Raw genomic sequence first — 26,796 nt, 5'->3', positions numbered from 1 at the left:
CGACAAGGTAGTGTAGATTTTATTTTAGGGTTTTTTTTTTTTTAGCAAACACTCATTTCACTCAAGCTTTGAATTGAGCTCATACTACTTCACTGGTGTGGAACATAGGCTGTCCTAAAGTTGCTGTGACTGTCTTCTCTTCTAGTAACAGTAGTACAGATTTACAAGAAGTTTTGTAGAAGATCAGTGAACAGTGCTGTTAAGCAGGGACCAAATGCACATGTAGGACATGCTTTAAATACATAAGTCCTAAAACAGTGTCTGAATGGTGGTTTTACTCCTCTTGGATGAGCTTGGGTTAGGATGTTGTTTTGAATATTTTTAAGATGAAGATTTGGTTCCTACTGCAGTATTTTCCCTATGCTACGCACCACAAATGCAAAGGACTAAACAGAAGCAATTATTCTAAAGTAAATTATTTTCTGTAGCAATGTACCTTGCATTATTAATTAATCTTAAAATGCTCATTACTGCCCCACACTGAATATTCCATCATCTCCCAAATTTTTGTCTTGTATTTTACTCATAAATGTAGCTTTAAAACAAACAATTGTTTTTTGAATAAGATGATGTCTGCCCATTTTGCTCTCTCCGGAAACTTGCTTTTGTGACACAAGTTTTAATGTATTTAATTAATTTTAAAACATGGCCTGTATATTTTCTATATAAATTTCCCAAACCTGAGGTTTTCATCTAACAAACCAGATGGATTTAATTAACTGCAAATAACACACCAAAGAAAATATCACAGTCCTAAGAGAGAAAGTTTGCATTGTTTTCTCTCTTTACACTATCTATTCTGATTTTAAGGGATTTCCTTTCATGCTGATGTGTGGACTACAAGAGGATTCTTTAAAGGAATGAAGCAATAACATTTTCTGTGCAAAGATCCCAGTGAACTCTAGTGCTATCTGATGTCACCTGTTGTCTCGTTTTAGATTTTTTCTTAAAGAGAATTCTGTTTTTTATGTTAAAACCCAGTGAAAGCAATTCTTTCATTGAATATGTCTTGGTTAATATTTTAAAACACACTTTTCTTTCTCTTTCAGCTTTACATCTTCCAATCCAGCCTTACAACATGGGTAAAAGTCCTGGACTTCAAGCTTGAAGCAATCTACAGTCAGAATCTTTGGTTTTAATAGTCCAAGATATCAGAACCTCTTCAGTCACAACTCTGACAGCTGTGCAAGAGGACATCCTTGATCCTTCAAGCCAGGCTTCAGTTTCCCTTGACTCCCATTTTTAGTCTTTGAGCATTGCCCATTACCCAATTATAATTGCTGTTAAAAATCATAATTATTTTTCGCGTGCAGATGAGTGAAGCAGATAGAGATGTGAAAGTGACCTTATGGTAAAAATGATTACTTACATTACTAGCATCAAAATCAGTACATTCTCTCCCAGCCCCAGAAGTTGCAGTCTTGCAGTTGACTAGTGTGAAAATACTAGTACAAATAGTTTATTTTTTTAGGCAGGTACCACCAGTATCTTCATAACCATTTTATATACCTAGGTTTAAGCAAGACAGTGGTGAACACTGTGTTCTGTTTTATAGTATGGACTTCATGGACATTGCTAGATTCTTGTAGTCTTATTTCGGAGTTCTGAAACTTTTTTGTGTGTGTTTAAATATAGTATAATTGAAACCTTATTGTGAAGACTAGAATGAAGCCAAATGGATATTCCATCTTCAGTAGTTTGCTTGAGATGGTTTGAATGACAGCTACCATTCTTGATGTGTATTCTTAGTGGAGAGTGATCTTTTTTGGAGCTGAGTATGTACATTATAGGGAGATTTACCTTTTTTTTTTCTTTTTCAATCTGAAAATAAAGATGTAAGACTGGATGCTCATCCTGGTGCTTTACTTGTATCATACACCATCTCTACTGCCTACTTAATATGTGTGAGCTAAGCTGAAAAATTGCATGTGCCATCAATTTAAAGGTGAGGATATGCAGTGTCTTCTGCAGATTTAGTCTCACCATTAACAAAATTTTATTTTGGTTGCTCAAGTTTGCAATCTGCCATACTCGTTTTAAAAAAAGAATCTCCCATGTCTGAATTTACAAACTGGGGAAAAAGAATGTATATTTTAAATAAAAATTCCAGTAGTAGCAGTTGTGGCTTCAAGATGGTATATTTTTTATTTCCTTCCTTTTTAACCAAAGGGCATTAGTTCATTAGTACACCAAAATATCCTTTGAGCAAGAAGCATTTGACTGTATGCTTTAATCTTATTTCAACTCTGCAGAAAATCTTATGTTTGGAATTTTCCTAACCAATTTTAGCATTCCCACAGCTTTTGCTAGTTCTTTCTTGCAATAGTGCAAGATGTATCCTATGTAAAACATCCTCTTGTGGATCCTTGCAGTTGTGAAATAGGTGCTCAGCTGTATTTTCTGTCCTTCCATGTTTGGCTGTAGCAATCATCTTTGTGTTGATGTTCCATTGCTTCTCTTTTTTTTTTCTGTTGTGTTTTTGAATGCTATGGTATTACTCCAGTAAGACCATCAGAAGCAGTTGTCGCTTAATGTTACCTTTCTTGCGTCTTCACCCTGCTGGAACGTGGATCTGAAGAAGTGGAGATACTGACAAAATTTGAAGGAACTTCTGCCTTCCTAATTGAAACTATTAAGTAGATGATGGAAAGATATTGTTTGCTATTGAGAAGTAATGCAATCAATGGACTTGCAGCTCAGGTAGAAAAGAAAAAAAGAGAAAATGGTTTTCTTCACATATGAGATTAAAAACTGATTTAATCAAACCTAGCAAACAGCATCATAGTCTGATGAAGCTGGAAATGACCTTTTTTTTTTCTCAAACTGCTGAAGCTTTAGAATTTTGCAGTCTCGCTTTGCATCAAAAGTCTTGCAGCACAATTTAATACTGAATTAGTTGGGGTAAGCAAGGACAGAACATAAAGCTCTTGTTTCTCTCGTTTCAAACATCTTCTGTTATTAAGAATTTTCATCTCTTGAGATACCAGTAGTTCATGAATACAGTACTTACATGAAGCCTTCATTTACAGTTCTGGAGAATGAGAGTTTTGTAATATTTCTGTGGTTTTGCAAAGTAGGTAAGTCATCACATAGCAGATCCTAGTTTGAATAGGAACAAAGCTAAGGAGTCATTTTCCCTAGAGTCATGTTACAGAAGCGGTTTATAGGATATTAGATTAAAGAAACGGGGTTTACAGATCTGTGTATTTAGCTTGTTGAATACATTTCAGAAACAACTAGTATTTTATGAATTGCTTTTAAAATCAGATCTGTCTTCTATGGAATTTGAAAGCATAATTCACTAAATAGTTTTTCAGCATTAACAACTTGCACCACTTGCAGTCGTTCTGGGTGTTCTTCATCCAGGCAATATGTATAACAGTACAAATGTTTAATACAGTTATGTAAGTATAAAGCACAAGCGAAAGATGTAAAAGGGCAAAGAGAATTTAAGTGGATAATACAGGAGGTCTTCTACATCATTTGAAAGCAGATCTTTAGCAATGATGTCAGGTTCACTGTTATAAGAAAGGATTGTAAAAAATCACTACCATAGAAATCTCCTGAAACAGAGTTTTGAGGTATTTAACCTGTGTAACTGGAATTCTACGTCCTTCCCGAATAGTTCCACTGGAAGTATTGCCTCTCAGTGTCTTTAGATATTATTGATACTCAGTGAAGTTTTAAAATTTTTCTACAAAATAGTCAGAAGTTATTATTTTAGACCAAGGGATCTTTCCAGCACTTTGAAAATACTCTCTGTACCTAAAGCAGTTGAAGTGACTGAGATGAAAGATGTTCTTAAATTATACTCATTTTGGTGTTGGAAACATTCTTTAAATAACTGTTAGCTCTGAATAAAATAACTGGGCAACACAGAAGTGGTGTGTTCCTTATTTTAAACAAAGCGATCAGTCACTGCAAATTAGAGGTAGCTGGAAGCCAAACTCTTGGCCTCATATTCACCAGTAAAGAGAATAAAAGCTTCCTGGAAGTCATTCAGTAATGATGGTCTAAGGAATGTGATGTAAAATACCAACTAATTTAGAACAACTTGATGTTTCTGTGCTCATCATATTTGTCAAAATGCTTGAACATCTCTTACTGCCCTGGAAGGCTGCAGTTGTAGATACATTTCTGCTGTTAGGATGATGATCATATTTGAAGGAATGCAAGGACAACGTGATCTTGCAACAAAATCTTCAAGTCTTTTCGAACATAAGTTTAGTAGTTCTTAGAGTTGTTGTTTGGTGGTGAGGTTTGGTTTGTTTTTTTTTCACATTCATATCAATTATTTCATAGTAGTCTGAAAAAGTCCTCTGAGTAGGATTTGGTAGCAGGTTACAAAAAACAAAGAGGTTATGATAGTCCTTGGACTGCTGAAAAAGGCAAAAAAGCAAAAGATTATTTCTTGAGAAGATCATACCATGTCGTAAGGCTGGAGATGGATGTAAAGCTGCAAAAAAAAGAACTTGCCAGGTAAGAACAAATTGTTGAGATGGACAAATCAAAGCAAGTGTGGTAGGTTTTGCTCAAGTTGCTGTATCTCCTGTCACAATATCCATACTGACTTACATCTTATTTTATTTTCAGGTTTATGGTAGGTTGTGGTAGATGTGATGATTGGTTTCATGGTGATTGTGTTGGACTGAGTCTTTCTCAAGCACAGCAGATGGGTGAAGAAGATAAAGAATATGTGTGTGTGAAATGTTGTGCTGAAGAAGACAAAAAAATGGAGTGTTTCGATCAGAGTGTACCAGATACTCAAGTGAAGCTTGAAATCCATAGAGAAGAAAAAGCGATTGAGTATGAAAAACTGGGGATGTCGAAGCAAACACCTGCTTGTAATCTAAATGTAACAACTGAAAAAACAAAGCAAACTGAAGACACTGGAAAGCACAAAGTCAAAATCTTCAAACGAGTGAGTCTTTATTTAATGCTTAAATTTCTGTTCATCATTGGGAGTGTAGGAGTTTCCTTCTAACTGCCTTCCATTTAAAATACCACGTTTCAAACAATTTCGTGAGTCTAATTTAAAACTTCTCCATTACTATTTTCAGAATTGCTTCATTTTCTAACTGGCTTCACTCTTCTGAGATAATTTTACTAAGCTTCCCTTCCATTGAGTGGGTCAGTGTGCCTGTCATATGTATGTGTGTGGATACATACCTATACATTTAGATGTATGTGGAAATGGTGAAGAACTTTACACATTTTTCTTTCAGATTTTTAAACTCTTTTACGGGGCATCTGTCAATTTGCTGTATGATAAAAACTGCAGTTCCTGTAAAGATCTGTAATCCATTAGGAAAGCTATTTTAGTTTTACATGTTGGTTTTACATGTTTTACATGTTGGTTTTCAATGCAGAGCTTAACTGCAAGTTGCTGTGATGTATCTTTGGCCAATATTTCAGAGAGACTGTTAAGCAGTAATCTGGAATGCTGTTCAGTAACTTTTTGGAAGATATTACGTGATGGTGTGTATGTCCAGACAATTGGTTTTTAAGTATACTTTAAAAGAAAAAAAAAAAAAAAAAAAGGGGGAAAATGCGTGGTAGTTGCAGTGGTTCACTGTAGTGTTGAGTAGTGTGTGCTAACATGTAAATGTTTATTTCAGGAATCTGGTGATGGGAAGAGCTTTTTGGAGTCCAGAGACTTGGACACTAAAAAAGCACAACATGTTCCTGCTCGGAAAGTTTCACAAACTGCTGTAATTCCTCGTCGGTCCCCTGAAGATAAAAATGAAAAAACAAGTAAAGAATCCCTTAGTGTGGTTGAGAGATCCATGAAATCAGGTAGTGACTTTTGGGGAAGTACTTCAAATTGTAGTTCATACACGATTACAGTGAAGGATGATGACCTTTATAATATCAGGGTTTTTATATCAGTTTTTCAAACCATGTTCTGTAGTGCAAGTGACAGTAATCAGAAGACCTGTTTGTTCCCAAAGTGTTTATGATCTTTATTAAACATTTCTTTTAAGATTTTATGTAGCTGATAAATATTTCTTGTGTAGATGTGTTAGAGTTTACTGTTTGAATAGTAGAGGATGCTCAAGCTAATAAGCACGGTTCGTCTTGGTTCAGTGTAGAAGAAAATACCTTTAAAGGGCAAAACCTCTGTTTGTTTCTGCTGAGGATTTTTTTTTTCTGGATTAATCTATGTAAGACAGATTCCAAACCAAGAAAAAAAAAAAAGCCAGCCACCCCACTGTGTGAATCTGTTACTTCTTCCTGAAGGTCAATTCTTAGCAGTTTTATTTTTAAACTTTATGACATCCAGTGACAGTAAAAGTTTATAGCAGTGGCTTCAGTAGCTTATAGTTTTTAACTGTGCTTTTTGATAGGTGTTCATGAGAAACAAGATGTTAAGAAAAAGAAGACTGAGAAAGGGTCTGTTAGTGCAACACACCTGCCAGCTGTGCCAGCTTCCAAACCTTCTGCTGATCAGATAAGACAAAGTGTCAAGCAGTCTCTTAAGGAAATTCTGATGAAAAGGTAAAGATATATTATTAAATTAAACTATTCATTTGTATTTGTAATTTCTTTTTGGAGGTAGAGAAAAAAGCCATTAATTATTTGAGAACATTTGGTAATTTTTATCCTTGTGTTCTCTCACAGATTGACAGACTCCAGTTTAAAGATTCCCGAGGAGAGAGCAGCAAAAGTTGCCACAAGGATTGAAAGAGAACTCTTTTCCTTTTTTCGGGACACTGACTCAAAGTATAAGAACAAGTACAGAAGTTTAATGTTCAATCTAAAAGATCCTAAAAATAATGTATGTATTATTTGTCTGTTATGCTTTACAAAAAATTGTTTGCTGTAGATTAACTGAGCAATCTTCTATGTAGATATGTTATTAATACTTTCATAATTAATGCTGTTGGGGTTTTTTGTAGATTTCCTCATCTTTTTGATGTTGCTTGTCCTTTTGCACTCTGTGTTCCCTGCGTTCTTCTTCACTTGTTCTCTATTGATAAGTGTTAATGTTTACCGCTGATTGATTGAGTGTCCCTGCCTCCCTCCCCATAACTCTGTGGTGCTTACTGTGCTTATTTTGGGTTTTGTCCACTATCTTTTCTCATTGTGCTGTTACATACCCAGATTTCTCAAGCTTGGTTTTCACTCTGTCTTCTGAGTTCTTATGACCACATTATTCAGTGTCTTACACTTTCAGCTTCTGTCTTTTGTCTTTTTATCAGTTATTCAGATCAAGTTGCTTTGTCTATAGTATTTGACTAGTACAGTTAACTAAAGGTAAATTATATGAACAGACTAGCTTTTGTTCATACTTTTCTTTTTGCTTGTACTGCTTAATTATGTGAGTTTTTTTTTTTTTTTTACTCTAGGAATTCAGTTCAGTCAGTGAAGAAGCATAGACAACCTCTGTAATACTCGCTTCTTTCTGCTGTGTAATAGAGGGGATTTGCACCTTTAAAAAGAAAAGTCAGAGTTACTGGTGCAATAAACATAAACTCACTTTCTTGTTTCGAACAACAGTTAATTTACACATCTGATAATGAAGGGTATTTGTAGATGTATTCTATTACGTAGAATAAGTTGAGCTCTGGAGTTAATCCTTTTATGTTATAAAATCCCAATGGGAGATAACCACAAAACCACATGATCAATATAACTGTACAGAGTATTATGTATGTTGCTTCTCTGCTTTATTTCCTGCTCTGAGCTCTTTTTGTCTTGATAGCAATAGTTTACTTTTCTTCTTTCTTTTAGATATTATTTAAGAAAGTACTGAAAGGAGAGGTTACTCCAGAGCATCTGATAAGAATGAGTCCAGAAGAACTAGCTTCCAAAGAACTGGCTGCTTGGAGACAGAGGGAAAACAGACATGTGAGGTTTTTCAACTTAGATTGTTCAGTTGACTGCTTCAGCATATTTAACTTCTGTTTTTAGATGGAGTGTGTTTAGAAAGAACAGATCACGTTACACAAAGAACCTCTGACAAATCAAGAGGATCTCTATAGTTTATTCAGTAATCAGAACCCAAAGTTGCTGTTAGGACAGTTGTGAAAGAAATGTAGTAAATTTTGGAAAGGGGGAAACCATTTTTCTTTGTGGGGCAGTTTTTTGCTGCTTGCTCGCTCCTCTGTCTGGAGTGAAGGGTGCTTTGTCCCTATTTCCTCCAAGCTTTTCAGCTGGAGCTTTATAGATACCAGTTTCTTAGAAAGGGAGAGAGATCTCTTTGAACTAACAAAACAAATTGATGTTGCTTATAACTTACATACTGATGAAGCTGGAACTTAAGAGGTTCTGAAGAAACATAGGAAAAACTTCTTCATTGTGGGGATGATGGAGCACTGGAACAGGCTGCCCAGATGGGTTGTTGAGTCTCCTTCTCTGGACGCATTCAAAACCCACCTGGACGAGTTCCTGTGTGACCTACTCTAGGTGGTCTTGCTCTAGCAGGAGGGGTGGACTGAATGATCTTTTGAGTTCCCTTCCCACTCTTAAGATTCTGTGAAGTAAACCTGAAGCTGAGAACCTGATGTACTAGTCTGAAAAGCAGTCTAAAAGGAAAAAAAACCCACCACCCAAAACTCCTAACAAAGTGTAAGAGGTCTGTTAGGTTAGTGTGAATGTTACAGTGTCACTTTCTGCTTTGAGAAAAATATTTCTAGCTGTGTTGACAGTTTAGAAAGAGAAGCAGGAATACGAGATTCTGTATCACTTTCATGGAAATGCCTTTTTCTTAGATGTTACCCTGCTTGTTGCGCAGTTAGTCTGGTGACAACTGCACATGCTTAGAAATGTCTGATTCACAGCATCAAGTTTTCTAGTTCACAAAATATGGATATACATTGGCAGAATCTTTGGTATTTGTATGCCTCTTTGTAGGACTTAAAGGCATAAAATTTGGGTAATGTTAACTGGTATACATTTTGTATTTGGATTTTATGATACTAGGAGTTGAGGGTTGTATCAGATGACTTCTGACAAAAAGTAAATTAATAGATAGCATAAAAGTTAATAGATAGAATAACACAGAATAGATGAAAATTCATCCCCTTGAATTCTCTGTGTTCAGAATGAAAGAGTGTTTAGTACAGTGGGCTGCTGTTTTAGAGACTGCAATTTGCATTGCAACATTAATTATTCCCGGTTTTTCCTTTTATTTGCATATTGTGATTAGACCTGTTATAAATCATCACAACTTTTTTCTAGTTCCTGTGCAAAACCAGTTTTTAGTTATTCTATCTCAAAGGTGATTTGGCAGCCTAGAAAGGCATGAAGAATTTGTTTATTCTGTAGCTATCCAAAGCCTATCTTATTTAGTACATCTTTATTACATTTATTTTTCTAAACATCAATAAAATACTGAAAACAGAACATACAAACCAATATTTCACTGCTGTGAGAAACAGCTTCAAAACAAGAAGTGTATTCTGCTCAAAAATTACGGAAGGATCTTGAAGAATTCTTCAAGATTTCTAGGAGCTGAAATGGAATACAGCATGGAAGATATTAAGCACTGTATCATTTGACTGTATTATTTATTTAAGCAACTTTGAGACTGCAACTTACTGCTTTAGTTATTTGTTTAAGTTTCCCCAGCATTCAAAACTAACTGTAGGTATTTGGCAGACAGATAATGCAATCACAGAATCCTTGTTTCCTTTTGAAACCAGAGTTAAAATATTGGGGACAGACAACACAGACTTTCTGGTTAAAAAAGCAGAAATATGCTTGAAGAAGCAATTACAAAAATAATGGTTTATGGTTTATTTTGTGCAAGAGTGCAAAACAGCAGTGCTGATCAGAATTAGCATATCTGTTACTTTAATAATATATTTACCTGGGTGTTTAAAAAACAAACTCTTGAAAAAAGAAAACAAATATATGTAGTTTTCTCCTACATTGTCCTTACTACTATGGGAAAAGTGTTGAAGCTTTTTTTTCTTTAGCTCTTGGAAAATCAGATTTGCCAATAAATTTAGCATTGAAAGTTTGCTTTATAACTTCCTTATATACAAGCCTGGTAAATCCTTGCTGCAGCGCAGGTAGTTAGACCAGCTGCTTGTGCGTTGCTTTATGAAACTGCGTGGCCCTTGCAAAATAAGAATGTGTTCCTTTTTCCAAAGAGGATTTCCTAATTGCAGTCATATGTTGTTATATTTGTGGATTTTCAAATTGCATTGTATGGAAGTAAATATCCATAACTTCTTGTTTTGGCAGACAATTGAAATGATAGAGAAAGAACAGAGGGAAGTTGAAAGAAGACCTATCACGAAAATTACTCACAAAGGAGAAATAGAAATTGAAAGTGAAACTCCGATGAAAGAACAAGAAGAAGTTATGGAAATTCAGGTAGGAAATAAAACATTTATAATTACATATTAGGTCTGTTTTGAGTTCAATTTTTCTTTTATCCATAATGTTTTTTGCATCTGGGTGTGGTGTTTTTGTTTGTTCTGTGTTGTGTCCATGACTGTATGATGAATTCTGGCAATATTAGAAAATATTCTAAGTCTTACTTACAAGATATTTAGAAAGAAGAGTGTGACCAACAGGTCGAGGGAGGTTCTACTCCCCCTCTACTCTGCCCTGGTGAGGCTTCATCTGGAGTCCTGTGTCCAGTTCTGGGCTCCCCTGCTCAAGAGGACAGGGAACTTCTCGAGTGAGTCCAGTGCAGGGCCACCAAGATGATCAGGGGACTAGAGCATCTTCCTTATGAGGAAAGACTGCGGGAACTGGGACTGTTAGTCTAGAGAAGAGGAGACTGAGGGAAGATCTTTTTAATATTTACAAATATTTAAATGATGGATGTCAGGAGGGTGAGACATCCCTTTTATCTGTTGTTTCCAGTGAGAGGACAAGGGGTAATGGGATGAAGTTGGAACACAAAAAGTTGCATTTAAACATAAGGAAAAACTATTTAACTGTGAGTGTGAGGGAGCACTGGAACAGGCTGCCCAGGGAGGATGTGGAGTCTTCAAAAGTTCTTCAAAACCCACTTGGAGGTGTTCCTGAGTGATCCGATCTAGGTGGACCTGCTTGAGAAGGATGGTTGGACTAGATGATCCCTTAAGGTCCCTTCCAACCCCTACAGTACTGTGATTCTGTGAAATACCAAGTCATTCTTTTAATGCACTTGTAGACTTTGCAATAGCCTTTTAGGCTATAGAGCTGAAGGGAGAGTTTTATGCCTGAAGGAAAGAAAATACCATAAAATATTTAAGCAATGTGAATAGGAATATTAGGAGTATTAACAGAGGAAAAAAAAAACGATAATTGAAATATGTTTAACTTTCCTTAGGAACCTAATGTGAAGTTGTTTGAGAAGTCAGAGGAAGCTGAAAAAGATAAAGACGTAAATGAATCTGCATCTACAGATACCACAAGTCAACATAAAAATCATCTCTTTGATCTTAACTGCAAAATCTGCATAGGTAATTTTGAAAAGTACATCAAAATAAATATATCATGCTAGTATAATACTTTTCAGTCATAAATCTCAATATACCTCAAGAATGTAAATAAATTTGATTTTTTTCCACAGTTTGCTGTCAAAGATGTAGAATCGGTGTTTTACTTTGTAATTTACAGAATAGACAAAGTTCCATTTAAACATAAAAACTATTTCACTGTTCAGGTGAGGGAGCCCTGGCACAGGCTGCCCAGAGAGGGTGTGGAGTCTCCTTCCTTGGAGATCTTCAAGACCCACCTGGATATGTTCCTGTATGACCTGATCTAGGTGAACCTGCTTCTGCAGAAGGGTTGGACTGGATGATCTCTAAAAGTCCCTTCCAACCCCTACCATTCTATGATTCTTTGTTTCTAGAGCTGGTTTTATAAAAGTTGAACTGGTTTTTTATTTATAATAGAGCATCTTCTACAGTACAAAGTAGGCAGGGAAGATAGGACAGAATTGGCTACTGAAATAACCACCTTGGTGGCATGCATTTTCAGAATTAAAAGGGGAGGAAATTGTATCTTGGTTTTGAATTCAAAGCATTAAACAAGTTGATACCAGTTTCTGAAAAAAACCTACCGTTCTATGATTCTGTGATGAGCTATTGGCATAAACTTATCTGTTTTAAAAAAAGTCCAAACCTCAGAGAAAGAAATCCCTTTCATGTTATTTATAACATTAAACACCTTTAATAGATGTACGTGCTGTTGCTGATTGCTCACATCTGTATCCTATCCTGTTACATTGCCAATATTTATGTGTAATATTGTCAACATTGCATTACATGGTATAAATATGTATAAGTATTTTAACTTCTTTATCCCATCCCACCTCAGTGGCAAAAGTTAGTTCTTTTGGCACATCTTTAGTGTCTTCAGACAAAATACTCTTTTGTTTCTTTAACAAAAAAGAAACCCCATGACGTTTCATTCTCTGCAGGCCGGATGGCACCGCCTACTGATGACCTGTCTGCGAAAAAAGTGAAAGTCTCGGTTGGAGTTGCGAGGAAGCAGTCAGACAATGAAGCAGAGAGCATTGCAGATGCTCTTTCTTCAACATCGAGTATTTTAGCTTCAGAATTACTGGAAGATGACAAGCAAGACTCATCAAAGTCATCATTAACGCCTCTCCCAAAGTAATATAAACTGTAGAAACAGTGTTTTTACATGAAAGACATTATTAATCTTTTTAAGCTATTATAGCTGATTTTTTTAATGACATTTCATTAATCCATTTTTATACTTGAAGTTGTACAGTTCTTCCTAGCAATAGGGTTCTCTGCTGGAGTAAGTGATGCTGTGCATTTATATAAATAATATTATATATATTGCTATGATTACACAGTTCTGGTTACCACATTTTCTTTTGGGGAAAAGGAAATTACCTTACCTTTTCTAGTGCAACAAGGTCCTTTTAGGCACATGAGTTCATGTTAAAGTCAGGATACAGAATTCAAATTGATGGACATAGTATGTACAGTGCTGCAGTTGAATGTGAGATTGCTCTAAACAGAGCATCTGTTCCTTCTAAATCAGGCTAGCTTCAAATCTCAAAGCACCACTTGTCTAGAAATTACAGTTTACAGCAGCTTGTTTTATGTTTTGCTATATTTACTGGCAATGCTCTTTGTTTTCTTCCGTACTCTGCTATCCACTAAAGGGAATTACAATTTATGAGGCTGTTTTTTTTTCTAGTTTGAAGGAGGGATTTCTACAAAAACAGTGACTCCTGGTTATTTAGAACTGAATTTGTGCTGAAATCCTGCATTTATCAGGACAGTGTGATCCTTTATGGAGGACACAAGTCTTTGTTTTATGAATAGCTTGCTGAAAATTTGTGGAAGTATTTTCTAGCATAGACAGAAAGAAATGTAGGTTACTATGTTACTGTAGCAACACAACATCTAGTAGTACTGGGCAGCTAGCTTAAAACTGCTAATAGCATGCCTAGAATATTTTGTTAATAACATGTTGGCAAATGTTGAAGTGTGACTTTAACCTTTTCTATGAGGAAACCCTCTGGTTGAGAAACATTCTCCTCTGAAATTAGTGAAATCTTTCCATTTATTCTTTGTAGCTGCTTTGTTGACAAAACAGGTTTGCTTTGGTTTTTTTTAAGGGAGGAAGTCCACAGTTTTGTAGAGGTGATGATATTGGAATTGGGAGTAGGCACTCATAGAATCCGTGGAAGTGATGCATGGGTGACAAGAGATGAAGATCTGACTTGTGAGATGAGGAAGGGAAGGGACATGGAGATATTCAGGTGGTGAACAGTGTTGCAACAAAACCATAGGAGCTTGGAAAGCAGAATGAGGACAGGCCAGCAGGGAGTATGTTGTCTTCTCACCTCCTCACTGTGGCAGGGGAAGATCTTACTTGGGTCTCCAGCACCTGTATATGTTTGTGTGTCCTCTTTAATAACTTACTTTAATAACTCTTGGACTAAAATTCTCCATTCTTAAAAGATATAGTAGTGAACTAATGTGCTGCGTATCACGTTCTCCATCTTATAACATGGATATACTCCACTGGAAGTTAAGAAACATGATTGTCAGCCTGTCTCTTTTCATTGACTCTCAAGTATGCTTAACTGAAAAAGAAAAATCTTAATGATGCATCATTTCTTTTATAAAGAAAAGTTATGATCTGTATTATCTTGCATGACATGTCGTGTTCTAAACAAAATGGTTTTTCATTTGTCATTTTTTAGATCGGAAACACCTGGTACTGTGGAATGTGAAAGTCTGTTTCTGGCACGCCTGAATTTCATCTGGAAGGGTTTTATCAATATGCCATCAGTGGCAAAGTTTGTTATTAAGGCTTATCCAGTGTCTGGCTCATTTGAGTATTTAACAGAGGTATTTATGTTTACTGCAAAGAGTGGACAATTCATTTGTTAAATTTAGTGATTTGTTTACCTTGTAGGCTAATAATTGTGTAATGATGAAAGGCAGTAAAGCCGCGATCGTTGTACTGAGTAAAGTGCTTGTGGGAGAATATAGATTAAGATGTATATTTGTAAGTAAAATATTCTTCAGTTTACCCTTCGTGGACCCGTGGATCAATAGATTTCATATTATTTGATGTGTTTCCAGATGTTTTGCATCTCACTGTAAGGTATTTCTTGAGGATAAGAAGACGAGGAGAGGCTGTGGGAACTGGGGCTGTTTACTCTGGAGAAGAGGAGATTGAGGGATGATCATATTAACATTTACAAATATCTAAAGTGTGGATGTCAGGAGGTTGGGACATCCCTTTTTTCTATAGTAGCTAGCAACAGGACAAGGGGTAATGGGATGAAGCTGGAACACAAAAGTTCCACTTAAACATAAGAAAAAACTCTTTCACTGTGAGGGTGATGGAGCAGAGGAACAGGCTGCCCAGAGGGGTTCTGGAGTCTCCTTCCTTGGAGGTCTTCAAGACCAACCTGGACATGTTCCTATGTGACCTGATCTAGGTGACCCTGCTTCTGCAGGGGAGTTGGACTAGATGATCTCTAAAGGTCACTACCAACCCCTACCATTCTATGATTCTATGATTCTGTTTTTAGAGCTGGTTTTATAAAAGTTGAATTGGTTTTTTTATTTATAATAGAGCATCTTCTACAGTACAAAGTAGCCAGGGAATATAGGACAGAATTGGCTACTGAAATAACCACCTTGATGGCATGTATTTTTCTGAATTAAAAGGGAAGGAAATTGTATCTTGGTTTTGAATTCAAAGCATTAAACAAGTTGATACCAGTTTCTGAAAAATAAGTCTCTGTTGGTGGTTTCTGGTGTTGATAATGCAAGAGGTCTTCCCATCTTCTACAACATTAAACCCTGTGTAACAGGGTTTAATTTTTTACTTATCTGGTGGCAATTCTGACCCTAACTTTCCATTGTAAGACCCTTATTGTCACCTCTAAAAAAAAGTTTATCAGTGACTGAGAAGCAGGAAAAGGGCATGTCATAAGATAAAAATCAGAGAGCTTGTAAGGCTCAGTATTCTTGCCAGTAACACAGGATGCATCAACTTTCTAATTAAAAGGACTTAAATCTTCTATTAATGGGATTATTTTTACTTTTTTGTAATTTTCAGTAGAGTGCTGGGCATGCAGTACCCTTTAATACTAAAGGATTGTTTTGCAAATATGATGTGCTTTCTCAGGGCTCCTCTGCTTTGTTTTTTAAAATAATGTTTTTACTTAGGTGTTCCTAAGTGATTCTGAAAGTCTGTTTTTGTTGCTTATGAATAGTGAACTTGTTAATATCCAAGAGCAAGTCTATGTCTGTTTTTACACATGTATTGTGTATGTATATACACACATACTCTGTATATACACAGGTATGTAGGTTATATTTTGCCCTTGTGATTAAGATCTTGAAGGTTTATTGTATACATAGATGTGAAGCTCTTAGCAGTTTGATCTTAACAGAAAGCTTGAGTGTCTGCAGAGCACTTTAATTATGTTTGCAGTTAATGTTACTTCAGTAAATAATTTTAGGGAGGTATAGATGATCCGTGTGGAATGATCACTAATTGATCGAATTAACAGATCACTGTCTTGACACTGAAAATCTTAATTTAAATATCCAAACATTAAATTCTATACCTTCTACTGATATTTGAAAATTAGTATTTTAGAACTAAAATAATGCAGTATATTGTGAATATGTAAAACTGATACTGGATAAAGGCTTTACCACAATTAGACTCAGATTTCTGTTGTCCTTTCTCATAGGATTTACCTGATAGTATTCAAGTAGGTGGCAGGATATCTCCTCACACAGTCTGGGAATACGTAGAAAAAATCAAAGCATCAGGGACCAAGGTAAGAATTTTATGTCTTAGAAGCTTTCTGTCTAATGTACATCTTATTCACCCTAAACATCTTTAATTTTTTTCCCCTGGAAAACTGTGTTTTATGTGTGGTTATGTTGAATGGGATGGATGGCAGCTGATGGCCTTTATTTTCTTGCCATCTAACCTTAACCTGTCATCTGCTCCTTGTGAAGACTTGTGTTCCTTTGAGACAGCAACTTGTCATGGGTGTTTGGATACCACATGTCTCAAGTCTTATCCTTTCATTTTGATCCTGTTATGGTATGTAAAACCATCTCACTGATCCTCTGCTGGGTATGTCCTGCTGTGTGCAGGTTGTCCTTGTGCTGAGGAGCCCAAAACTAGATAGTGTTGTCCAGATGCTCAGAAGTGCTGGATAGAACGGAACTGGCCTGTTGGTGGCTTTGGTTCTAACAACAAGCATGCAGTTGGCCTTCTTGGCATGGATGCATTGCTGATTCACATTCAGCTTCTCCTCCAGGACCCTCATCTCCTTTCATGCCAAGCTGCTTTCCAGCTAGTCAGTCCCTCAGCCTGTCCTAGTGCATGGGGTTATTCTGTCTCAAGGCGCAAGTTTCAGCTTTTGCCTTGGATGACCTTCACAAAGGGCAGCCAGTGTCCTCAGCGTGCTGAGGACCCTCTGAATACCAGGCCTTCATTGTATTGGCTAGTACCCCGATAAGATGATGTCTCAGTTTTGCAGAGGGTTTCCTGTCCTGTCTTCCAGGTCATTAATTAAGCCATTAAACGACATCAGCTCCAGCATGGGGGTCCTGAGCTGGGTTTCGGTCGTAGTTCTGGGATCTGAATACCAGTCTTCACCTAGTGTTAATGAGTATCTTAGACACACTATACTACAAAATAAAGCTTTCTAGTACTGCTAGAGAGGAGAATAATTCCTTGGAAGCTGACATGTTTCCCTAAAAGTTGTTATTTATCTGGCTGATAAAGCATTGGTGGTTTTTGACCATGCACTGTAATTTTTTTTGTTATGCTAAATGCTTTTTATTTCTGTTCTCCATTTTTCTTTAATTATTTTTGGCCTTGTTTCTGATCCGTCTGTCTTCTCTGCTGTTCCTTCTCTTCTGGGGGAGGTTTTTTTCTTTTCCTCAGAACTGTAATTTTAAATAAAGAGCAGTCACTAAAACAATAAAAATCCCTAAAAAATAATATCTAACCATCTTTTTCTCTCTCCCTTTTTAAACAGGAGATCTGTGTAGTTCGCTTTACCCCAGTAACTGAAGAGGATCAGATATCTTATGCATTGTTGTTTGCCTACTTCAGCAGTAGAAAACGTTATGGTGTAGCAGCAAATAACATGAAGCAAGTGAAAGATTTGTACCTCATCCCTTTAGGGTCCTCAGATAAAGTCCCACATCATCTTGTGCCTTTTGATGGGCCTGGTAAGTACACCTTGGAATTTGGAACTTTATTACCGTATCGCTACTTAAAGCAAGCTACAGCAGAAATATAAAATTTAAAAACACTGACTATTCTGCTCAAACATGAGTTTTCCATAGTATTATATTAACTGGATTGAAAAGACATTCATTTGCCATTGTAAGATTGTTCTGATATTTAAAGTATTATTGTAGAAAAAAGTTACTGTGTGTAACTTTGCCTCATGTTTACTACATTCTTCCTCTAACCCAGGTGGCTTTGTAGGTTACAATCTCAGTAAATTCATTCTCAGCAAATGAACTATGATAGTAGACATACCAAGTTCCAAATTGATACTGTAACTTTAAAATAGTCTTTTTCATTATTTGAAATGTAGTAATTTCTGTTTTCTCAAGTATTCCAAACATCCTTAAAAAAACCAAAACAAAACAAAACAAAAAACCCCATGGAGAGTTTGAAAAAAACAGGTGGGCAAGAAGAAGATCCTGAAATGGCTTTCAGTTGTTCTGCTTACACCTGAGTTATTTTATATCAATTAATTTTGGTTATAAAAAAATGTGAATGTTTTCTTCTTTTGAGATAGGCAGGGACAAAATGAAGAGAGGACCATCTGCTACTCATCATTTTTTTGCAAAAACTTAAATTACACAGAACAAAGTACATGGTGAAGAGATAGCTAATAGTATACCTTGAAACACAGTGCCTTCCTGGAATGAGAGAAGCATTTCAGAAAGTCACTGTTGGTAAATCTTTGAAGAAACACATCTAACAGAAATTGATGAGGAAGACTTTGTGGTTGCAAGTGTGCGGTTTACTTTTCTTCCTCTTGTGCTTTGTTACTGCTGTTACCAGACTGCACCCGTGTTAGACTAATGTGATGTTTAACTTACATGACCAGATGTCTTATACAACTGTCTCATACTCTGTAGTTGAAAGTTATAGTGGATTATATGGTAACTTAAAGTGTGTTGGAAGTCATACTTCTTGTGTTAGCAGTACAATTTTTCTTATTTTAAGTATTGTTTGTACTGACAGAAATTTCAGATGCCTTAAAATGAGTACCTTCTATAATAAATTCTAAGAATATGGGACTTGTTTTTGTTAAAATGATTACCTTAACCAAAACATAAGGAGATGATAAATTGCTGTTATAATTTTGTGCAGGAATTGAACTACATCGACCAAATTTATTACTGGGATTGATAATTCGACAGAAAATGAAGAGGCAGATTACTGCTGTTACAAACGTTACTAGTAGTTTTGTGGATGAGCCTTCTGAAAGTACCTTGCCACCAGAGAAGAAGAGCAAGCCAAGTAAACCTGAAGTCTCTCATCACGAGGTGGCACTAGAAGAAGAGGAGGAAAATGATTTTTTTAATTCCTTTACTACTGTGCTCCACAAGCAGAGAAATAAGCCTCAGCAATCTAACGTAGAAGATGTTCCATCAGTTACTGAACCGTTGGTGGAAAGTACCAAACATGAACCACCAAAGCCTCTCAGATTTCTTCCTGGAGTCTTGGTTGGATGGGAAAATCAGCCTTCTACTCTGGAGCTAGCAAACAAACCATTGCCAGTGGATGACATTCTTCAAAGCCTGTTGGGTACAACAGGACAGGCATATGAGCAGAGCAAGTCAGAAGCGAGTCCTGCTGAAGACATACCGTTACTAAATGAACAGACAGCCTTAAAAGAAGAAAACATGGATGTTGCTGATGTAACAACTGAAGTTAGTGAAGCAAAGACTGGTTTAGATGATCAACAAGAATCCAACAGTGCTGCTGTAACTGTGGATGCAGCAGCTGTGGGGACCTCAAGTTCTGCAAGAAGTGCTGGACCTTTGGTTGGACTGAGTCTCAAGGGAAAGCCCCCAGATGTCTCCACAGAGGCATTTTTAGCAAACTTATCGTCTCAGTCACAAAATAAAGAAACTGAAGAAAGTAAAGAAAATGACCTAAAGCGGCAGTTAACTGACAAGGATAATGTAGCACAGGAAGCTAGAAGGACCACAAATTCCAGCTTGTCGTCTTCCTCAACAAACACAGGGAAAAAGCCCAGCGAGAACACCGTTAACGTAGGCTCTGCTGAAGGTGCCACTGCTAATACCTCTAAATCGCCACCATTTATTAATCTTAAGAGAGACCCACGGCAGGCAGCTGGCCGAAGCCAGCAGACGAACCCTTCGGAAAACAAAGAAGGGGATGTCGGCAAAAACGAAGACCGACAGAATGCCTCAGGAAATGATCAAACGGAACCAGAGAATAAACAGTCCTCTGGAGAGGCGGGCGCAACTGCGTATCAGGGTGAGGCGCAGGGCGACGAGACACAGTTCGCTTCAGCTGCAGCCAAAGCAGAGGCCGCGGCTGCGTCGCAAGCGGAAGACACCAAACACTCACAGGAAGATGCACTGATGCAAAGCATTGAAACAGTGAACTCATTTAGAAGAGGACCAACAGCAACTTCATCTCATTTTGAAACTGAAAACTCTTCCCGTTCTGAATTTATTTCCAAAGTCCCAAACCCTGTTACAAGCGGCAACTTCTCGCCTGTCAGACCTCCACAGCAGAATTTTCAGCATTCTAAATCTAACCCGCCTGGATTTCAGTTTCAGGCTCCTGCACCTCATAACTTCCCTCCGCAAAACAATCCTATGTTTGGATTTCCTCCTCATTTGCCACCTCCGCTTCTCCCTCCTCCTGGCTTCGGTTTCCCTCAAAATCCAATGATGCCGTGGCCACCAGTAGCTCATTTATCGGGTCATCCGCAACACTTTGCCGGGCCCATTGCCCAAGGGCTACAAGTGGCTCACAAACAATCAAGGTTTTTGGGTCCAGAAAATTTTTTTCAGAGTAAAGACAGCAGGAGACCAGAAAGACGCCACAGTGATCCGTGGGGCAGGCAAGAACAGCATTTGGAGAGAGGGTTCAGTAGAGGAAAAAATGATCAACAGAGACAAAGATTTTACAGTGAATCCCATCACCAAAAGAAAGACAGACACGAAAAAGAGTGGAACAATGAAAAATACTGGGAGCAAGATTCTGAAAGAAATAGGCGCAGAGACAGAAACCAGGAAAAGGAGAGAGAGAGGAAGAGTAGAGAGGAAGGACAGAGAGACAAAGAAAGATTGCGATCTCCACACAGTGATAGGGCTGCTGATGGAAAAAGCCCTAGAGAGACTAGAAATCCAGAAAAAAAGACAGAGAAGCCTAAAAGCGAAGAGCAGGCTCATGAAAAAGATAAGGAGAGGGAGAAGAGCAAAGAGAAGCATAGAGAACGAGAAAGTGAAAAGAACAGAGAGAGACATAGGGACCACAGTGACAGAACTAAAAGCAAGAGGTAAAAAGATGCAGGCAGTCTTTTAAAATCCTATTTAAATAAACTGTTAAGAGTAATGTCATAAAACTTTGTATAAACAAAACAAGCCTGCTAGGATTGTGCCATCTTTTTTATTCGTTGTTGGTGTTTTGCAGAAACAAGTCTGTGTTTTGGTACCACTCTATGTACCAGTACTCATCCTTTTTTTCATTATACCAACTGTCGCTAGAAGTAGGAGTTTAATATTTTTAAAGAATTTACATTGCTGTATATTCAAAAATTTTACAGATTTCTTTTATTAATATGCAATAAAGGCTTAGAACTTTTCTTAGCTGATGAAGTTGGCTTTAGTCAAGTCTGCAATATAGTTGCTGCCTTTGGTAATTTGTGCTCTCTTCTGTTTTAAGATGCTCTGGTAATTTTAAAGGTGAATTTCATACAAAAACCTTCTTTTTAAATTGCACTGTTTTTAAAGACTGTAGCAAAGCTTCAGAATCCACACAGGTTACAACAAACTACAATACTCTTGGTGGTGTGAAGAGTTTTTTTTTTAAAGTTACTCAGTAGTTCAATAAAATAATTCAAGTGTATTTCGTTAGTTTTTCAAGTAATTCCTAAGCATCTGAAGCAGTTTGTGACCAGAAATTGGAAGGCTGAGCTGCTCGAATGTTATTCCTTTAAACTGCACTTGTTTTAATAAGAAAGCATTTTTTAACCTAAGTTCTTGAAAATATGATTTGTAGTAGTAAATCCATTTCTCCCACCATTTTCCATGCTTCAAAAACTTGAATACCTAAGCTTGTACATTACTTTGTGTTTTGCTATCCTTTTTACTGTAAAATGTAAATATTTTAAGGGATATTTTGATTCTAAAATGATAAAACTTTCTGACATACTGTGTGTGTTTGATTTCGTAGGTTTGAAACTTAGGCTGAACGAATATAGCAGTCTGAGTTACAGAATGCCACATTTGTTGTACACTTCATAGCTTGGTCGTTTTGAGGTTCGGGAGGTGGGGAGAGGGGGCAGGAAGGATGTTTGTACCATTGGAGCTTCTAGTAAATGAGTAATTTTTAGTAACTAACATCTACACAAAAAGCAAAAAACCTGTAAACTTGAAAAGAAGCTAAAATCTCCTGCTTTTAGACTTCGAAAAATACACTGGTCATTTCTTGGAGTCTGTCAGAAACAACATAAACATTCAACTTTACCATATAAAGAAAAAAAATTATTGTTCTGTTTTTCAGTGTTTTTTGTTTGTCACTTTTGAGTACATTCCCTTACGTAATGACACAGCATTTTGCATTTCACTATAGAAAAGCCTTTTCTTTCCAGGGAAGTCTTTCCAGTTTAAACAACACATTTAATTGTTCATTTTAATTATGAATATATTTTAAGGTAAAATTTCATGTGGGGTATCTTACAGGTAGCTCCATGGTAAAATTGACAAAAATTAAAAGTCTTGCACTGAGTAAAGGGAGTGGTAGACTTTTGTTAAGTAACATTTCTTAGACTTGAGAAGATTCATGCCGAAAATATCCTCAGTTTGTTAGTAAGTAGAAACAATATTTAAACTTTTAACTTTTATGGCATAATAACATGGAGTGATTCATCTTTTCCAAAGTAATTTGATGGTCTATGTAGCAGTAGTGCTATTGAATATGTCTGGTAGTATTATACATGTGTTGTGTTGTTTAAATATTTACATCAGAGTTCTTTAGACATAGAAATGCACCAAGTGATTATTTTGGTTTTTGGAGTAAGTTTTAAAGTTATCAGCTCTGCTTGTGAGGGTTTTCTTTTGATATGTTCAAAAGTAGACTACTCCTGGTCTGCTGGTGATCCGTCTCTCATGTTCACATCTGTTTGTACTCTAAAAGTAAACTGGGAGCACGGAAAAATTGCAACCTTCTGTATAGAAGGGATGGGAATGTTTTCTGCCAGAACCTAACAGAAGTTCATTTGGAAAGAACATGTGAACATTTTCCAGGTTTACTGAGTGCTTTGTTACCTGCCTCATGTATGTAGAACCCGAAGAGAGCCACAGTAAAACAGCTCTTGAGGGAGGATTTTGTTAGGAGTCTAAATTAACAAGCAGCAACAGTTTCCAGGGTTTGGTCCTAGAATCTGAGTTAGTGTAATGGGAATAAATCCCACTGCTGCAGGAATTAAAGGACTTTGTCTTTTCCTATGCCTTCAGTCACTCTCTTTCCAACACTTTTATTAGCTGGAAGTGCTCCAATTACTTGTTCCTTGTTTTACACTAAATCACTTCTCAGACCACAAGATGCAGTGTGTGCTGATGAGGAACTGGCAGTACACCAGGAGCCCCAGAGAGACCAGGGTAAACCCTAGATACATTCCCTTCCTCAGCATCTCATGGCCATAAAAGGCCCTCCTAAGAGAGACTGGAAGAGAAGAAGAATCTGGGGCCAGCTCAAATGCCAAGCGGCCTTTATGAGCTGCCCGTTGGGAAGAGGGGAAGAAGCCCCTTAGTTATCTTTAAGTTATCTATCATTGACTTGACAGTGCATGCATTGCTACATACTAATGGTTATGTGGAAACTAATGTTTGTCACCTAGCTTTACTGTGCTTATTGTCTCAGCTCCATATGGAAAGACAAAAAGTAAAACAGAAATAGCTACTAGTTTCTAATAGATACCCACTGAAGACTGTTCAGTGCACGGCCGTGCAAGGAGGTGGTGGTTTATGATCTGCTTTTGAGCAACAGTGAAATAAAAAAGGAAAAGATGGGAAGTAACCACTATTATTTTTATTAAGTATTTTACTTACATAGTAAGCCAACAGTCAAATGAGAAGTGTAGATACCATCACAAATCATTTGTTTAAGCACATTAAAATAGAACTTGATCTATGTTTATTGCTCACTGAAGTAGAATATAACTGAGCTTTTTCAGAAGGAATAGAAGTTCTGCACTTATATATGAAGAGCTGTGTTTACTTTGAAGATTATAAATTTATGAAAAGTATAGTCACGGAAATTCAGTTTACTGTGACCAAAACTTTTGTCTAGTAAAGATTTCATTTAGGGCCATACAAGCCAGAGAAAGGAAAGCAGTTCCTAGACTTTACAGTTTTAGAGCTGGTACGAATAGAAGACTGGCAGAGTGCCACGTTCCCAAGTGCCAGTTGTGAAGGGTAAAACCAAAATATTTTCACATAGGTAGACATGGGAGACCTCGCTGGAGAAGCCAGCGGCCATGTTTCGGTGCTGGGCAGTGATGAGGCCAAACACTCTTTCTGCTCTTAACATCATTCCTTCCTCTTTAAGACATATCTTAGTATGATGACAGGCTTAAGTTCTGCCCTTCTGCAGAAATGCTTATGCCATGAATAAAGACTCGGGAGGGAAATCAAAGAGTCTTTGTAGACTCACAAGTAATTACAGACATAATTCCCATTACAACTAACGTGCATTTTGCCTCAAACTGGAAGGGAAGTGATATACTTAAGTTTTTACACTTGACCTGAATAACACAAAACTGTAAGACGTACACTGCATTCTAATAAAATTTAAAGAGTTTGGGAGAAACAGGTAAGTTGTCTGTTCTTATGAAGCAAAAACAATACTGGGGTGACGGTTGGCTTTATAAGCTAACTACGACCCATTTGTATACAGAACTATTTCCAGCATAATAAAGAGGAAAGACCCGTTCCATTGTTTTGAAGTAAATACTGAAGAGTATGTTTAAGTAATTATTATGACTACAAAATCTGATCACATTGTATATGTGCTATTAATACTGGACATTAAACAAAGACTGCCACCTAAAACAAACAAGAGGAAAAGGGCATCAATCACTTGTAAAGAGTCTTAGACAGTTAATTTCCATAATGTCCATTATAAACGTTATAGCCTTCTGCTTTCATTAGTGGAATCTTCTTAGAATCTTGGAAGAGCACAACATCTTTAATTTTACCAATGAATTCCTTCTGAAAAAGCCCTGTAGTGACGGCATTGACTTCCCTGCCAATTTCAAACCCACCGAAATAACAAATGCCACCGTAGTTTAAAGCAGTATATTTTCTGTGTGGATCAATATCTTCAAAAAGAATTAGGTCTTCATTAAGATACACCTTAATACAAGTTTGGTTTTGTACTACAGTGATGAAATGCCATCCTTCATCACAACAGGTAGAGTATTTGCTGTGAATTAGAGGAACAGATACTTTTTCTCCAAGATTAATCACAACTTTTAATGTTCCATTGACAAGACCGATGGCAAGGAAATCATTATCTTCATCTTCAGCTTTTCCCATCCATACTATTAAGCCTTCAGTTTCATGGGTAGTAAAATTTAAAGAAATGCGGCTATAATGGAGGTCTCTGTTTCCATAATAAGTATCTGTGTATTTAATGTAGGAGCTGCCAACAAACTCTGCTATAAAAAACTTCACTTTGCTATCACAGTATTTGCCTGACCAGCCTAGTGCACATACACAGGTATATGAAAATGAAGTAGGTTGAGGAATACAGAGAGCTTGAGACCCACACCTGTTTTGTGAACAGTGAATAGATTGTTCACATGTGCTCCCTGTCCACTCTCTTGGGCAAGAACAAGAAAAGCCTGTATTTTCTACTTGACACGTGCCATTATTTTTGCAAACTGCGTACCCACAGACTGTTCCGTCACAGTCACCGACATTGGCTCCACCTTTGGGGTCAGTCACAGTCAGCTTCAATTCCCTGTTGTTTATAACAACTTCTCGGATACAGCCAGTGAAACCTGTTGGTTCGTTTTCTACTGCTGTTGGATTGACAAGGTTTAAGGAAGACACCCCTCCAACAAAAAAGTCCGTGTGCGTGTCTAGCATGTTCATTCCAGGATGTGCTTTTTGAGTAATGTTGATACCATCAAGGTCTAGGTACCCTTCGTTACCAACTCTTCCTGCTTGGAGTGAATGCCACCTATTTCCATTGGTGTGGGCCTTCTGAGAGGCCTGGAGGATAACTGTCTTGTCTCCGAGATTGTAGCGTAACTGTACAAATCCATTTACTAATGATATACAAAGAAAGTCACCTGTAAAAAACAGTATAAAATAGTTTTAGAGGCAGCACTCTGAAGAACAGCATATTCATAACCCTGATGCTTTCGTGCCTGCACTTCCTCAGTTCAGTAACTTGGTTTTGGTAGCTGTATACCATTAGCATCTAAATCACACAGAGGGAGATGATCGCTGTGAGTTGGTGTTCCCATGAAAAAAGAATCAAATTCTGGCCAAGTTACAAATGCCAGAACTCTCTCAATTTCCATATGCTGAACAAAGGCCTGAGGTATTTGTCCGTTTAATGTGCTGAAGATTTACCCACGATGAACATATTCTGCTTTCCCTCAAACTGCTTTTTGCATTGGGGATGTTTCGGTTTAATAATCTGACAGCTGTAGGAACAGATAAGGTTTTTATTGAATTGTCCTCTGGAAGTTTCTGTCTTTTCTTGTACTATCAGTGTTTCTGGCCTCACAGGCAATGTAAGAGGAGAGAACCACTTCCCACTACTTAGAAACGTGAAGAAGAAAAGCTGGCAAAGGTTAGGAAACAGGAGCTGGAAGGAAGGGTGTGTAAGGGCAGAGACAGAGTTTAATAGGAGAAGGTGGGAGTAAGACAGAAGAGGACAGAAAAGTGCAAATCAAAGTCACATTTTCAAACTTTCTGATCTTTGCCTGTGCAATTTTTTTTTTAATACTGCCTTTGGAAATAGTAGGTATAAAGTTGTTGGGTTTTTTAAGGTAAGTTTGTAAATTTAATTCATAACTATGTTAAATTTGAATGTAATCTTAGTCTCATGATAGTTACCAGTAAG

General features: G+C 37.0%; 2 protein-coding genes across 12 annotated transcripts in view; one reads left to right on the top strand and one right to left on the bottom strand.

The window, feature by feature from the left end:
• The window catches only part of PHF3 (PHD finger protein 3), a 48,244-nt gene extending 26,377 nt beyond the window's left edge, over nucleotides 1-21,867 (top strand). For 9 of the 11 annotated variants that reach the window (XM_061989532.1, XM_061989526.1, XM_061989529.1 and 6 more), the window contains 12 exons: nucleotides 4,594-4,921; nucleotides 5,619-5,796; nucleotides 6,348-6,498; nucleotides 6,622-6,778; nucleotides 7,735-7,851; nucleotides 10,195-10,326; nucleotides 11,276-11,408; nucleotides 12,371-12,566; nucleotides 14,141-14,288; nucleotides 16,157-16,246; nucleotides 17,465-17,660; nucleotides 18,823-21,867. In XM_061989532.1, the coding sequence (XP_061845516.1) occupies nucleotides 4,594-4,921; nucleotides 5,619-5,796; nucleotides 6,348-6,498; nucleotides 6,622-6,778; nucleotides 7,735-7,851; nucleotides 10,195-10,326; nucleotides 11,276-11,408; nucleotides 12,371-12,566; nucleotides 14,141-14,288; nucleotides 16,157-16,246; nucleotides 17,465-17,660; nucleotides 18,823-20,996 (4,000 nt within the window). In that variant the 3' untranslated portion in view covers nucleotides 20,997-21,867. Of the gene's footprint in view, nucleotides 1-1,093; nucleotides 4,480-4,593; nucleotides 4,922-5,618; nucleotides 5,797-6,347; nucleotides 6,499-6,621; nucleotides 6,779-7,734; nucleotides 7,852-10,194; nucleotides 10,327-11,275; nucleotides 11,409-12,370; nucleotides 12,567-14,140; nucleotides 14,289-16,156; nucleotides 16,247-17,464; nucleotides 17,661-18,822 lie in introns of those variants that run through there. The other 2 variants (XM_061989534.1, XM_061989524.1) reach the window with 2 other exon arrangements.
• A 2,948-nt stretch (nucleotides 21,868-24,815) lies between these two features.
• The window catches only part of EYS (eyes shut homolog), a 900,402-nt gene continuing 898,421 nt past the window's right edge, over nucleotides 24,816-26,796 (bottom strand). Inside the window, exon 49 of the mRNA XM_061989098.1 lies at nucleotides 24,816-26,014. Coding sequence (XP_061845082.1) covers nucleotides 24,816-26,014 — 1,199 coding nt within the window. The remainder of the gene's footprint in view (nucleotides 26,015-26,796) is intronic.

Source organism: Colius striatus, chromosome 2, assembly GCF_028858725.1.
Source record: "Colius striatus isolate bColStr4 chromosome 2, bColStr4.1.hap1, whole genome shotgun sequence".
Lineage (NCBI taxonomy): Eukaryota > Metazoa > Chordata > Aves > Coliiformes > Coliidae > Colius > Colius striatus.
The sequence above is the reverse complement of the archived record's forward strand: the minus strand, read 5'-3'. Positions and strand labels throughout refer to the sequence as shown.